The 15,349-nt window shown below is 43.0% G+C and overlaps 1 protein-coding gene across 2 annotated transcripts in view; it reads left to right on the forward strand.

Moving 5' to 3' along the window:
• Positions 1-520: 520 nt before the first annotated feature.
• The window catches only part of SULT4A1 (sulfotransferase family 4A member 1), a 30,893-nt gene continuing 16,064 nt past the window's right edge, over positions 521-15,349 (forward strand). For both annotated transcript variants that reach the window (XR_011048202.1, XM_068400938.1), the window contains exon 1: positions 521-755. Coding sequence is in view for 1 of the 2 variants with exons in the window: in XM_068400938.1 (XP_068257039.1) it covers positions 587-755 (169 nt within the window). In the remaining variant the exon portion in view is untranslated. The remainder of the gene's footprint in view (positions 756-15,349) is intronic.

Consider the following 15,349-nt stretch of genomic DNA (forward strand, 5'->3'; position numbering starts at 1 on the left):
CCCCCTTGCTCACTCTCTCCCCCCGCCCCAGGCTCAGCGCAAGGATGGGGATGAGTGCCCGGTGCACCTGACCACTGCTCACCCCCTTTCTCTGCACGTCTCCCCAGCCTGCTATCTGCCCTCTTTGAGGCCGGGCCTTGGCACTGCTACAGCTCCCGCGCCACTGCCGCAGCGCCGCGGAGCCCTGCGCCGCGGGCTGAGGTGAAAGCGGGGAAGGCAGGTCCGCCCTCCGTCCCCTGCCTCTGCCCCAGCCGGCTGCGGCCGCTGGGCCGTGTGCGTGAGGCGGCCCGCCCGGAGAGGAGAGGGGCTGAGGGGCGGGCGAGGGGGGGCAGCCAGCCCCCGGCCCGACCGTTACCGCCCGTTAGCGCCGCACGCTGCGCCTGCCGCGTATGACATCACCGCGCGCGGAGCCCATGCGCCGCCGGGCGGTGCGGCCCCGCCAGCCCCGCGCCCCCTCCGCGTGCGTGCGTGGGGGCGTGCCGGGGGCAGGGGCTGCCGCGCCGCGCCCGCCGCCGCCAGCCCGCCCGCCCGAGCGCCTGCGGCCCCCGCACCTCGCCCCCCGCCCCCGCGGCCGGCAGGGAAGAGGATGGCGGAGAGCGAGGCGGAGACCCCCAGCACGCCCGGCGAGTTCGAGAGCAAGTACTTCGAGTACAATGGGGTGCGGCTGCCGCCCTTCTGCCGGGGGAAGATGGAGGAGATCGCCAATTTCCCGGTGAGGGACAGCGACGTCTGGATTGTCACCTACCCCAAATCAGGTAGGCGGGCGGGCCGGGCTGGGGCTGCCCCTGAGGGCGTGGGCTGGGTGGCGGGAGCGGCTTCTCCTCTTCCCCCGCGCCCCGCAGGGCAGCCGGCCCTGGGAGGGGCGGGAGGTGGCCCGTCGGCCCTGGGCCCGCGGCGGCCGTCCCCGCCGGGCGGGCGGTGCGCAGCGGCGGCGTGTCCCTGCGGGAGGCCGGGGCGAGGCCTGCGCCCTGCCGCCCCCCTGTGCGCGGCCAGGGGCTGCCCTTTAGGCCGGTGGCCCTTGAACGACCCTCAGAGTTGAGGGGACTGCCCGCACCGGGCCCCAGGCGCGGGTGGGGCATCCGTGCGCGGGGGTTGCCCACCGAGTTCAGGTACAAGCCAGCGCCAGGTGCTGCCGCGGGTGGTCCTCGTCCCGGTGCCCGCTAGCTGAACTACTCGGGGGTAAAGATGCTGCTCCAGGCAAGGGACATCTCGCTCAGCGTACGTGTAAAAAAGAGGGAACATATATAGCATGCATGCAGATTTCTAATGTGCCATACAGCTTTGCTGTCTGCTCCACAGCCCTGCGTGTTGTGCTCCCGAGGCGGCTGCCCGGATCGTTCTGGGAGAACATGTGCTCAAAGTACATTCTCACCACACCGTCTGAATTGCCAGAAATATCTCCTGTTAGCAGTATAAGTGTGCATGTCTCCAGTAAACTCATACTTTGGCTGTTTTATACCATTTGGGTGTCTGCTTTTAATATCGTATTTCTTGATTTCTTATCCTCTCAATTTCTAAGCAAAAATGTTTTAAACAGAATTAACATGGATATAGTGATGCCTGCAAAGAGGCAGACAATATGGTAGCTCTGTAACCCACCTGATAAAATCAGATAGACTCTTTATTAAGCACGTTCTTGAGTGACTTTTTTCCTGACAATAAGATGATCTCTTTCTTGAAAATTCAAAGTCCACTGGAGATAACGGATGTTAGCTCTGCAAATACCCTCGTAAACTGATGTTTCAGTATTGTAGGTTTCTGACTTAATTCATTGTTTGTTGTATGAATGTAGAAATGCTGTTTCTGTTTCTTGGTGTGCTGCTACACACATACACAGATTTTCTACGATGCAGGATCTATTATGTTATCATTTCTCAAGCAGTTTCAAATACTTGTCTTCACATTTTTTTGGTATTTCATTACTAATGATGCTGTTAAAGACTGGCTAGAGCTTGATAGATGCATATATTAGATAAGGGATAGTAGGTAGATGGATGACCCCCAAAATGCTAGAATTAGGAGCAGACAGCTAAATCTCTATTGCTCTTCTAAACTGTCTTCTTGGATTTGTAGCAGGCAGCAAGAACACTAATTCTTTCAGTTTTAATATTTCAGTTTTCTGGGTTTACAATGTTCCTGTCTCAGTATAGCACCCCAATTTCATATTGGCAGATTGTTAAATATCCTCAGCTAAACTGTTTCCAGCAGCCAGGCACAATATAACTAATAGATCAGCTGGCAGTAGCTTAGTTTTGATGGCTGTACAGTTGGCCGTGGCAGCTTGCATAATCATATTTAATTTGCTATTACATTGTGAGTATAGGAACATCATGTTAGGTTTCTTGGGATCCCATCTGAGGGCACTGACAGGGAACTGTCCACTTACAAAGTTAGTGGCAGTGTACTTACTACAAGAGGATTTACTAACAGTCACTGTGGAAGAAGGAAAAGGAAGACTGAGAACTAGAGCACCAAAACTGAAGGTACAGTGTTGTGTGGAGGAGCCGGGGGAACAGCTGTGGGATCAAAATAGGTGCCATAGTATTTTACTTGCCAGGGAAGAGAATGCTTCAGTCTTGAGGAATCTGATGTCCTTGTCGTGGGAATAGGCTCTAGAACACAGTAATAACATCTGCAGTCTCCACTTTTAGGTAGCCTGAAGTCTACTGAGACCCTTGGAACTTGTTTTGTCAGCTTATGTGGCTTACTGCTTAGTGCCTTATTTAGGGCTTCTGAATCAATTATCAGAGGGTCTACTGACTAGTGACAGACATGTCAGTAGAAATTAGGCTGCCTTAATATGGTTCCCATTGATTTAACCAAGGTCATGCAAGATGTTTACAGCAAAAGCCAGAAATGAAATCCAGAACCCCAAGCTCCTCTGCATTATCTTAACTACAGCTTCATCTTCCTGTCTCTCAGTAGCATTGACAAAGATTTTTCTGTTTACTGGAGCTAATCAGAATTTTCATAATGTTGCTGTTATCAAAAAAGTAGGTTTACAAAACAAATTTTGTGCACAAAATATAATTATTTGGGGTGAAATACTTTGGCTTTTTTTGGTAATCTTTAAAGGTAAAACATGGCTGGGACTACTTATCTTGTTTCTATTAATGAATTACATTTGAACAAATTTTCAAGAATATTTTTGACAACAGAATTTTAGGAAAAGAAAAATGCACCAATGTCAGATAGGTTCAGTGGAAAACTTTTGTGGTTCTTCAGGAAATCAGTTCTGTTCAGTGTTTCACCAGCTCTCCATCTGCTCAAACTGTGGAAAATACACAAACAAGCCCGTCTGCTAGATGTGTGAGGTCAGAGCTTCTGGCTCTCCCTGAGCCCTGTGCTACAATCTAATAGCAGAAGGCTCCGTTGGTAGCTGTTGACCATACGTTGGTTTATCTGGCAAAGAAAATATACAAGTGGCTTATAGGGTCAGGACTGCTTCAGTAATCCTAGGGACTGATGAAGTGGTATATATGCCATTTTGAAGACATTAAGCTCTGCAAGACTAGATGATACAGCTCTAAACATGTGAAATGGAGATAGTGCTTGGAAATAGTTACAGATATTGGTAAATTGGGAGCAACCCAGGAAAAAGCTGGTCCAATAATAGAAAATTGAATGTACCAGTGGCCTTACTGGGAATAATGTAATAAGCCTAATGGAAAATGACTCTGCTTTAATGTGATTTCCACTGATGGATGCCTAAATAATGATACTCCTTACATCTTTAATTATTCTTAAACACCTGTGTCCAATCAATGGTAACAACTTTTGGGAGCTACTGGACTAGAAGCTTATGCCTGAAACCCAGAGACTCATTTAGACATGTAAATGTGCATATACACTTATGCCTGTGTATATAGTAGAACTGTAATTACAGAAAAACTTTTTTATCATGATGCATAATTTAAAATCAGGTGTGATACTGCTCTTGAAGAAAAGAAGTCACGTTTCATCTTTCATGTAACTTTGTAGTATGGAATGGGCAGGCTGAATGGGACGCACTGAGATTTACAGTAGCTGCCAATGTAAAATGGAATTCCATTCTCTATAGCATTGAATAATTGGAGCTCACGCAACAGATTGCTTCACAAAGGAGATACAGATGCAGTGTTAATAGGAAGCACTGTGCCTCTGTCGCAGTTTTCCCTGAACCCTCTCATACTGTGGGCTTTTTGTACCCTACTTGAAAATTAAAAATCGCCTCTATGAACTTAACTACAGAATTAATGAATAAGCAAATTCTTTCATGGTATTCCCTCAGTCACCATGCTAAGACCTAGATTAGCTGTCTGTTGAGGTCAGTGATTTTGGTGGAATTAAGTCAGTCCCTAAAGTATTGAGTCCAGGTTCACTTACTATTTTGCTGTGTCTTATGCTAACCCTGACTCTACGTGATCTATCCATTTGCTTTACTCATAAGTGGTGTGCAATAGCTCTCTTAATACCATCTTGTCTCTGTTCTGAATGAATGTGCATTTTGCATTCTTGGGTCAAAGCCCACAAATTAATGCCTTTTGCAAAATTGGTAATTTGAGAAAGTGAGCTATTTACATTAATAATGAAGCTGTCTCCAATGTTGATTATTTTGCCAAATAATTTTCTGGAGTTCTCTTTAGGAAAATGTCAGTTGTTGGGCAAACATCAGCTTCAAGTCAAGAATTCTTGCATTTAGTGCCAGACAACTGGTCAGAAGACCAAGTGCTGGATATGGCCTTTACCTGTCTGGAGACGTGGTTTTTTTTTATAGATAGCATTTTGAATTTTCATTGCAGCACTGGATTTTTATAATTACCCATTAGCTTGTAGGGAATATGATGGCTGACTCTAGGCCTTTGGCTTAATGAAGTGCTAACAGTGAATTTGCAGATCAGTTCAAGGACAGTTTTCCTGTGTGTGCATTCATTGAATATGTACACTCCTCTTTCAAATTCTTTAACACTTACCTCCGATGTTGTATGAAATCAACCAGAGAAAGTTAAACTGAGTTGTCCATTATTTTATTTGCTTAAAAGATTCTGTATGTACAGAAGAAGGTCATGCTTCTCACTGCAGCTGTTGGTAACATGCATTGCACACATTGTGGGTTTTCTGTCTCCTCCTGTTCTGCATGCCTGTCCCACTGCATGCACACTACTCTTCTATCCTCTTCTATTTCCAGCACACCTGAATCCAACACCTCCTTTTGCTGGGGCACTGGTATGCCCAGTCCCTTCCCTGGCTGATGGGAAGAGCTCTGTTCATCATTCTGTCCTTCCCCTGCTACATGTCAGAGGCTCTGTCTGTGCTCTTCCATGGCCCATTTCCCTCTTACTGTAATCCCTGTTAATCTTGCCATGCCAGGGACACTATGTACCCCAGGGTTTTCTTCTCTTACGGGGAAACAGTTGTTTGATCCATTGACCATTATTGCAGTGACAATCACAGCTGCTGGGCTGTGAACCAGATATAGAGGGTACAATGTAAACCCCCTTTTTATTGTTTGTCTGATTCTACACTAATATTAATAGACTTATGCTCATCAACATCTAGAATATTCTTTGATCAGACTCAGCACTCAAAAGTTATTACACTTCAGGCAAAGGGAGGCTTGAACCTTTGGGGATGTAGACACATGTAGTTTTTCTTTGGCTGTGAAATTGGTTTAAGGATTTCTTATCTCTAGGCTCTTGTTTCTTCACCTTCACCTTCCAATCAGTCTTAGCTGTCTGTGGGACCAAAAACATGGGCAAAATGTTTTGATTTAAGAAATGCACCATAAAAAAAATGTGCCAAATGACAATGCCTTGTGTGAAATCTTGCTTTGTTTGTCTTATGCAATCCTACCCTTCACGTCTTCCTCAGACTGTAAAAGTCTCTTGGCAGGGATGTTATATTTACCGGTAAGATTGGTTTCTGGTTCTCTAAGCTTTATTGTACTGCACAATAATACTCTTACTCAATATAAAGGGTATTATTGCTTGACTAAGATGACACGGCTACATATGATGTATGCTTGCAGGAGTGTCCTGCAGTCTGTGGACATCTAACCCACCAGCTAACATATCCACAGCTACTTGCAATAGCTATCAGTGAGTAGATGACAGCTCTGCACAGAGCTATGTAGATAGAATATTACGTCAGGGAATCACTGTGCCTGTGTCCTCTGTTACCTGCCTGTAAGCATATCTTAGTTATGGCTTGGTAAATTGTACTTTTTCCGTGCCCTGGCTTGCTGCCTAAGTAGCTAACGTGGACTAGTAGCCTCTGCATGATGTGACAGGCTGACCAATTCTTCCCACCTACCCAGATACGCATAGGTCCAACACTGCTGACAGTCCTGATTTGCACAGTCAAAAATGAGAAGAGGGTCTGTCAGAAAGGTTGCCCAAGGATGTGCCGAAGCTGTGGAAGTTTCTAGGCTGGGAGCTGTCAGACACAGTGATGTGAGTCAGCTGCGGTGAATTGCAGAGGTTTACCCTGGTAATGGCAAGTCTAAGAGGGCCTTATGCCATTGTAGCTATGGCTCCCCAGGGAACACAAACATCCATGTTTGTGTGTTAAATTGGTTGTTTGTGTGTTAAATTGGTTGACTTGCCTTAATTTCCAGTGTTCTCCTATGGAACTCCTCCCAAGAGTTTTGTTGGTGTTATTTTGTAACAACAATTTGCAGTTGCAGAAGAGCTGGATTCTGCTATTCTGGATTTATGGTCCTATTCTCTTTGCAGGATTTTGATGCCTTGAGCTTAATCCATTTTCATTTAAAGAATGAATGCAAATATTACTGGCCCAGAGGCATGCCTCAAGAAATCATGAAGTTGGCTTAAAAATCAAGAGATTTTTACACAAAATACATTTGGGATTCTTTTCCTTTGACCTCTGTTTTTTGAGGCAATATTATACACACTTACAAGCTCTTCCCTGTGACATGAAAAGATAGGAAACCTGTTAGTTTGGATGAGTGTGGATGAACACATTAGTTAATGTCTTTAAAATCAGAATATGGCAACTTTTTCTCTTTTACAGTAGCATCACAGTTACTTGGTTTCTTTATCTCAAGTAATTTATAAAGCTCAGATACCTTTCTGTTTTAATGAGATACGAATGTGCATCAGTTCTCATACCAACTGGCCAGAAAGAATGGATGACATGCAAACAAAAAGGAACGGCAAACTGCATTGGGTTGTGGAGATATGTTTTGTGAGCTGTCCTTTTAGGGACTAACACACAGGGTTGTATCTGATTTCATGCTCTTGGTGACTGAAGTCATGTTCCTTCCACCAGATAGAAGAGTAAATATTTTGCTACTTAAACTCACTCCATTGAGGACCACTCAGGTGCAGAAAGTAACCCCTGTAGACAAGTGTTTGTGGGGCTTTAGGGCCACTGAGTTCCTGTGCTTTGAAAATCCTTTCGAAACAGGTCTGTCTTTTGTTTTATTTATGTATAGCTCGAAATACCTTCTGGTATTGACCAAGTCTTAAATACTGCTAGGCAAAGAAATTATAAATAAAAACATCAAATAATAAGTAATTGAAGACAATGTTAAGTTCGCCACTGATGCATTTGACTTGATTTCAGTGGGAGTAAAATTGAATACGTCCTTATGTGCCTCGAACAGGAAATAAAGTTGGAGAAGAAAAATCTGTCGTTAAGGAAAACTTGTTTTTGTTATCTAGCTAACAGTGTTTCTCTCATGAGTCTTTTATCAAACGAGTCAAGAGATGTTACTAGAGACATGGAACAAATGGTCCCGAAGATGAATTCTCCAGCTACCTAATAGATTTTGCTGGGTCTCTTGCAAATGTAGCATAATTGCTTCCCTACTGTGAAGCAGTGCAAAACTCAAGCAACTTGCTTTTTGAAAGTAAGGTCAGGAAAAAAAAAAGAAAAAAGGTTTTACCCTGTGTAAAAAGTGTATTCTGGACATGTAAAATCACTATTGACTAGATTAGATGCTAATAACCTCAAAGACTAAAGAATTAGAAAATGATGTAGATCAGCCAAACCCAACAGCCAGTCACTCTCATTTCATGTTAACGCTCGTCTTTCATAGTGAAGATACTAACGAAAGGAAGCAAAATACTTGAACATTGGACTGAATTAGATTAAGCGTGCACTGGTTTTCATGCTTACTATGTAGTCTTTTATTAAATGAAGACTTTTCTTTGTTGAATACAGTAAGGGTTCATACATCTGAAGGAACTACCCCTTGTATTGTCCTGTTCTGCTTCAGATGTGATGCAAGGTTTGGTACACTGGACATGTGCTATGCCTTTTTGGCTAGAGATTCCGTGACCTTTGATAAGTCATAATCTTTTTGTCTACATTTTCCATTGGAGGCATGTGGGTGTATTCTCTATCAGAATTTTTCATGTATAACAACAAGAAAATCTCTTGGTCAAAGGGTGTCATCTACCATATATATTTTTACAGAGAAACTAGCAAATTATGGCTCTGAAATTGGATTAAGCGTTTAGGTATTAAAGCTGAGCACATAATAATGCTACTATGTAGGAATGTGGTTTTACCCTCAATGAGAGGGAGCAATGAACAGAGGATTAATAATGTGAAGCACCCAGCATCTCATTGCTTTGACCCTATTCAGTTTCTGTAACACCTTGCAGAATCCGGGAACATGGGGCACAAGAGCTGAAATAATTATGGTTCTATATACCAAAGTCTTTTACAGACTCTTGCAAAAGAAATAAACCATTTGTCATGTGTTAATCCTGTAATGTATTACAGATTCAGAAGCAAGAGGAGTGTTTTCCTGTGTGTGTTCGTGCAGACAAGACAACATGGCAGAGGAAACGTTCCATCATTATAACATCTCAGCCAAACTGGGCTATAGGCTTGGGAAAGCTGCTGTGAGGGGAGTGAAGGGATACTGAGGAATGTCAGGAAGGAAGCATATCAGGGGCTGAAAGTGTGTAGGGGCGATTTAGCTAGTTAAGTCTGAGGCAGTGGCTGAGATAGTAAAGGATAAAAAATAAAAGGGAAAGCGCTAGAGCAACAACTGTGGAGAGATTTGTGTCACTAAATGCCAAAATCCATCTGTAATTTAAAAAATGCAAGCTGATTTCACATGCTTTTACCTACCCACTGTTTATAGTGCAACATGTGAAGGCCATCATCCCTTGTAAGGCTGCAAGTTCTCGATGATGTATAATGACATTAGATCACCATATGGGATATAGACAATGGTGCTGAATTAGCCCTTCACTGCATGAGTAATAAATTCATCTAAGCCAAGAAGATGAGACGAGCATGAAGCAGGTGAGGTGAGAATCGTGTTTAGAAGACACACACTGACTAGAAGTGCAGCAGTCCAGATTTGGCAGTACACTGGCTGCTTTGCAGTGTCCTATTGATGCAAGGCAATCATAAACCCAGGTTAACCATCCAGTTAAAAGCCTGTTTACTGCTGATGAGGGTTACCAAAGTGACGCAGACAGCTACAGGCATTTCTAAAATTGGGTTGCTCAATGCATATATAGCTGAAGTGCACATTAATAATGATCAATGTCAGTGCTACTATTGGATCACCAGTGCTTTCAATCAGCAACAGTGTGTTCTCTTCAAGGATTTTGCTGCAATACTGAGAAAACCCATGGTGATGTAGATTGGCCGATCCCCTTTTATACTCCCAATTAGATCTATTTCCATTTCTAATTCAGAAGAGCAGCACTAGAAATAGAATATAAAGGGCTGTAGTTTGCCTAAAACTGCAGTTCAGCAGACAAAGGGAAGCACTGTGTGCTAAATATGAGTGGGGGCATAGGTACCTTGCAAAGAATGGTTTGGCTTAAGGTGGCTGTAATTTGAAGGGGGTTCTGTTTGAGACAAAATGCTTTATTCCCTGACCTTAAACAATTAATAGCTGACTAAACAGGCTGCGTAGCTTCAGGTTTAGAGGGTAAACAGTGTTTCTTGAAATTCTGAAACAAAAATGTGCTACTTTTTTTTTTTTTTTTCATGTATAGCTCTTATCTGTAGTGGTTTCACATGATACTATTGGTGTGCTGCCTGCTTGCAATTCAACCACCCAGTATATGCAAATACACATTAATGTGTAGGCAGGTTTTGCCTAACAATTTTTCTGGAAGAGATTGAAACTGAGGCATAGAATTGGGTTTTGAGTAGTGACAGACATCCTCTGAAATATGTTTCCCATATGGGGAGAGGAACACCTTCACAGCAAAGGATACGAGAACTACCTCAACACAGGTTTCTAATACAGACTCCCTATTGTTTCCTGCCTTCTGATCCTATTTCAATCAGCAGAGCTCACTACGAGGCTGTGTATTTAGCCACAGACCATATTACAACTCTGTAGAACAGAACACAGAAAGTGATATAGTTATCCTAGAAATCAGTGGTGCTAAGGGTAAGTATGCACTTCTCTTCAACATAATGAAGCCTTGAGGGTGATTTTAAAAAACAATTACTTGTCATTACAGCAAAGTTCTTTTCTGCATTGTCATCCTTAGTACAGTCTTGTGTCATCTGTATGAAAATGATGGGAAATTAGACACAGTGGGGGGACTTTCTGTTGAAGATTAAGTGAGCTCCTGCTGGGGTAATGTACAATGCAGTTTAGGCATGTTTTTGTTATAGGCTCTAAAAGGGTGGGAGAATGGGACTGACAGAGGAAGCAGGAGGGCAGGATACAACTGAGGTAAGATTGGGGTAAGGGCACGTACCTTCTTATATATGCTGCAGAGAGAAGGTGAGATTTGAAAAATTGTTAATATACCTTTTGCCCATCACTGTGAGGGGGTACCGTTGTTAGTTTTACATGGCCAAAGTTTGCCAGATAATTTTCAGATGTTTGAGACAATCTGTCCTATAGCATATATTAGCCAATAAAAGTACTTTTCCCCTGTGAATTACTGTCCTGTTGGCCAATCCTTTGGTATGACTGCATGATCCTACGTGCTCGCACTATTATCATGAAAGGCATGGTGTCTCTGAATTAGGTCATGAGGATGTCAATCCAAGGGAGTAGCCTGGGGAAAAAAGATAACAACTGAATGGTTTGTCCCAGGCAAAATTTGCTAGGTGAGTTTATGCCAAAAACAGAAACTCCTTGAGCTAATTTGGCAGATTTCATTTTAAGTGAATTGGAGTAGCTTCATACAAACTGCCAAATTGGTGATGACATCTGGTGCAGACATGATGAGCATCCATAGACATGGATATATTTTACCAGCCCAGCTAAAGCTTAAAGAGAAGAGTAAAATACTTTTCCCTTTGAATATCTGATACCAAGAAATATCAGCTACCAACCAATATCAGCTGTCACCGAAGGACTTGTAACAAAACCTGGGGCATCTAGCTATGATGAAATCATGGATGTGGAGACATGAAGACACAAATCATGAGTCATCTATCAGAAGGCAAATAAAGACAAACTGGTGCCTTGTTGGTTTTGATCCCTAGATTTTGAGCAGTGTGTGGACCTGGCTTAGTTGTTAGGGCTGTTAGTATACTACTTACCCAGTCCTTGCTGCAGTGCATGTGAGGGTGTTGTGGCTTATTAAGAGGAGTAGAAAATAAACACTTTTTGTCCCAGCTGTCCTCAACAAGAGGACTTTGCCTCATGGACCCCTGCCTGTTGGGACAGATTGGGGTAGCCACGAGTTAGATGTAATGGTTATGGAGCATGTGACTCTTGAGCTATTTTTCTTCTGGTTTTATTAAGTCTAAGGTGGGCAACATAGACAATCCAGTAATCTGCTTCACCATGGCTACACTAGTAACCATAAGTGACGGAGGCTCCGACAGGGTGTCATCCATGCTGTTTCCTTGCTAGCAGTTCCCTGACACTTTTGCTCTCCCCCAGACAGTGCATTCCCCAGCACAGTATGGGAGATTGCTGGAGCGAGGGACTGTTCCCAGGAAGCTAGGAATGAAGCTGCCTTCCTTTGGGAAATTGATCTCTGGGGATGTGGGTTTGGCTGTCGCCCATGTCCTCCCAGAGAACAGGCCCTGGTGTGTTTTATTTACAGGTGTTGCTTCAGCATTAAAATCCAGCATGCTCAAAAGTGTCAATAGGCCTTTTTCTCTGAGCTGCTTCTGTTGGTGTTAGGTGTGAAACATACTGCGTCGCCTGCCTTGCTGTGTGGAAGCAGGGATGCCTCAACAGTCGGTGCCTGGGCTGAGATGCATTGCGGTTGATTCTGCACTTTTCATCCTGTACTCTACTGCGTAGCTAGCGTGCTAATGGGAGGGAGAATTAGGACTCAAGCCATTTTTTAAAAATAGTACTAATGCATTAGCTGAAAAGAACATTGTTTTGTAACCAGTTTATTAAAGCAGTGCTTTAGGATACTGTATTATACATAGCAGCAATAATTCTATGGATAATACATGTGTGTAAACAACTCAGTGACAGCTTTTTTACCAAACAGAAAGTACATTTTAGTCCTAAATAGAACACGGTTTTCATAGTTTGCTGTTTACAGCCTCTGGTGAAACACATTCGAAACACAGGTCAGAGCTAATGGACCCATTTCTGTATTCTCTGATGTAAGTCTAGTGAAAGGCAAGCGGAATTTAGCCTATGTTTTAAAAGCCAGTAGCTGCAAGTGAAAAATAAACTGATTAATAAGTCTAAAAAGCCAAGACCCTGCTTACTGAATGTTATTGGAAATCATGCAGTTATCACTTGTTTTAAATACAGTCTGATTTAAGCTGTTGCTATCAGTTTCAGAAGATCTGGATTCAGTTTCCTCATGTTCCACAGACTCCCTTGGCATCTCACTATTGAACTTAGGGGCATTTAGACGATGTAAAGGGGGCATTAATCTTAAAGGATGAGTATTCAGCCCTTTCTGAAAATCAGACCCTCTAATACATATTTAATTGGGCACTCAAAAATATTGGCAATATAACATCACAATTTCAGCCTTTATTCTGAATCCTGAGTCTCCTCTAGGAACAGAAGAATTGGAAAATGTGGTATCAAGGTGTACACGTTGTTTTTATTATTAAAACCCTAATTGATAATGAAAATCCCTATTCTTAAGCCAGTTGGAATTCCAAGATGTAGGAGAACTAGAACATACAGACTTCAAGAGGAGCTATTTTTATGACTTGGAAATTGTTTTGTCCTAATGGAAGAAATCTAATTTTCCCTCCACTATTGTAGGGTGAAGATTAATCTGTCATACTTACCTGCAGATATACACTGAAATTGGTGAAAGGGGAATGAGCTTGCAGGCAATTAGATGAACTACGTGGAGAATTGCTTTACAGCACTTGCTAGGCCAATCTGACAGCTTTAGCAGCCCTCATTTTTAACGAGCACTTACATCTACTGATGCTGTAAAAAAATTGAGTCATAATGGGTCCGTTGTATTAGCTGAAACTTGATCAAGCATTGGTAGATCAAATGAAGTGCAACTAATTGGGAGTGCTAGAAGACTGTTAATACTAACATTAGTATTTCTCTATTTTATTTTTCCATGTGGTTTCCAAGCAAGAGGTGAATGAAAGTATACCAAAGACCTTTGCATCCTTGAGCTGCAGGTTTTTCCAATGTTAGCTGATACAGAGGGGAGAAGGTTGAAATAAACTACATTAGAAACCATGTAGGGAAGCAAAATTTCACAAGAAATTTTGTGGTTTTATATCTGCCACTTCACGTTGAACAAATCTGTGAGGTTCAGTGGCTGCATGGGAGTGTGCCAGTGGCCAGAAAGTAGTGAGAGGAGCCAGAGAACAGCTGCACTAAAGAATATTTCTCCCTCCTACAGAGACTAAATTTGATGTCAAAAGGCATCTAACGCATAGAAACAGAAAGGAGTAGCTGTGTGTTTCAAAGTTTTGGCTATCTTGCTGTGCTGTCTGGTTGCTAGTGCAGCAGTTACACTTACTGGTAAGCAGAAGCAGTATGGCCATGAACTGACTTTGCTATTGTTGCTGAGGTGTTGGCATGAAAAAGGACACAAATGAAGAGTTCCCATTCGTCACGGGGGCTGCTGTAGGGGTGACAGCATTCTTAATGAGTCCTGATTTCTGTGCATTGTTAAGCATCACAGGAAAGGACAGCGCAGCTGAACTAGCATGCTTTCAGATGGCTGTGACTTGGGCTGCTTTTGTACGTATTCTTATTATGCAGAGTAGAAATACAGGTTCACAGATAATTTAAAAGTCTCTTCTAAAAACCTGCAAATTCTGGCGGTAGCTTATCAACGCTGTTTCCCATCCCATCTCTTTCCAGATATTGTGTGATAAACTGGAACACTTTGTTTTCTCCTGAGGCGTCATATTGACGTAACAGAAGAGTTTGTCAGGAAAGAGCATGTCTCAGGTACAGCGCACTGAAGTTCCCCAGATGCTGACTGGCTCTGTTTTAGTTGGAACTGGATAAACATAAATGAATTCTACATCTGTTTTGGCAATGACCTTGGAGCTAGCAGGGCCAGCAGTCTTCCTCCAGGATGAAATGTCGATCTGCTGTGGCTGGAAGAAGGAAGGGTGGAATTGCAGGGTACTTATGAATGTTGCATCTGGTGCCTCATGCCCAAAGGCTGACAGATTAATCCTGCTTGTCAGTGACTGTTTACTCTTTCTGTACCATTCCAAGTGAGGCATGCACATACATGCACATGCATTCAGCAGCACAAAGATAAAATGATGGAAAATACTTCAGATGTACAACACCCACTGTCTCCAAGAAAAACCTTGGCTTCGTATACATACATGCTAGCTTTTCTACCTAGTGACCCAATCCTTTAATTTCACTTAAAAAGTGAGTAACCCTCAAGTGACAATAAATCGTTGTTGACAGCCAGGCCAGAAATCTAGGGAGTATAAAGGTAAGTTCTGCACCCTTTTTTTTTTTCTTTCCTTCATCTTTTTTTTCTCTGCAACAAGTGTAATCATTGTCCCCTTTACTAAGAAAGTTTCTGTGGCATTTATATCTGGCCAAGTTTTGTGACAGACTGGGATTATCAGAGGTTATTCCCGTAATCTCCTTTGAAAAATCTCAGTTTCAGCAATTTACTCCAGCTTTCACTGATAAAATGGTGGTTCTCGCACATCTCCACAGACATCAGTTTAAGTCATTTGGTTCAAATGGCCAATTTCTACGTGCTTTGTATGCAGATGGAGAATCGGGGGCTACAGTAGAAGACTAGCGTTCACCTCCCACAGTGGCAAATCTAATAAATTCTGCTAGCCCCAGTCTAGGCCTGGGCCTCTCATCTTATGCATAGGTACAGTGCCCCAGTTTGTTTAGCTTTCCAGCCAGCTGGTCCCAGGGGCTAGAAAATCTTACCCTGGCAGCTAGGTCTGGGATTTGGGCTGCCATTTTTCTGGTGCTGGATTAAGCCATCATTTCTAAACCAGAAGA

The sequence above is a fragment of the Nyctibius grandis genome, chromosome 5 (genome assembly GCF_013368605.1).
Source record: "Nyctibius grandis isolate bNycGra1 chromosome 5, bNycGra1.pri, whole genome shotgun sequence".
NCBI classification, from domain to species: Eukaryota; Metazoa; Chordata; class Aves; order Nyctibiiformes; family Nyctibiidae; genus Nyctibius; species Nyctibius grandis.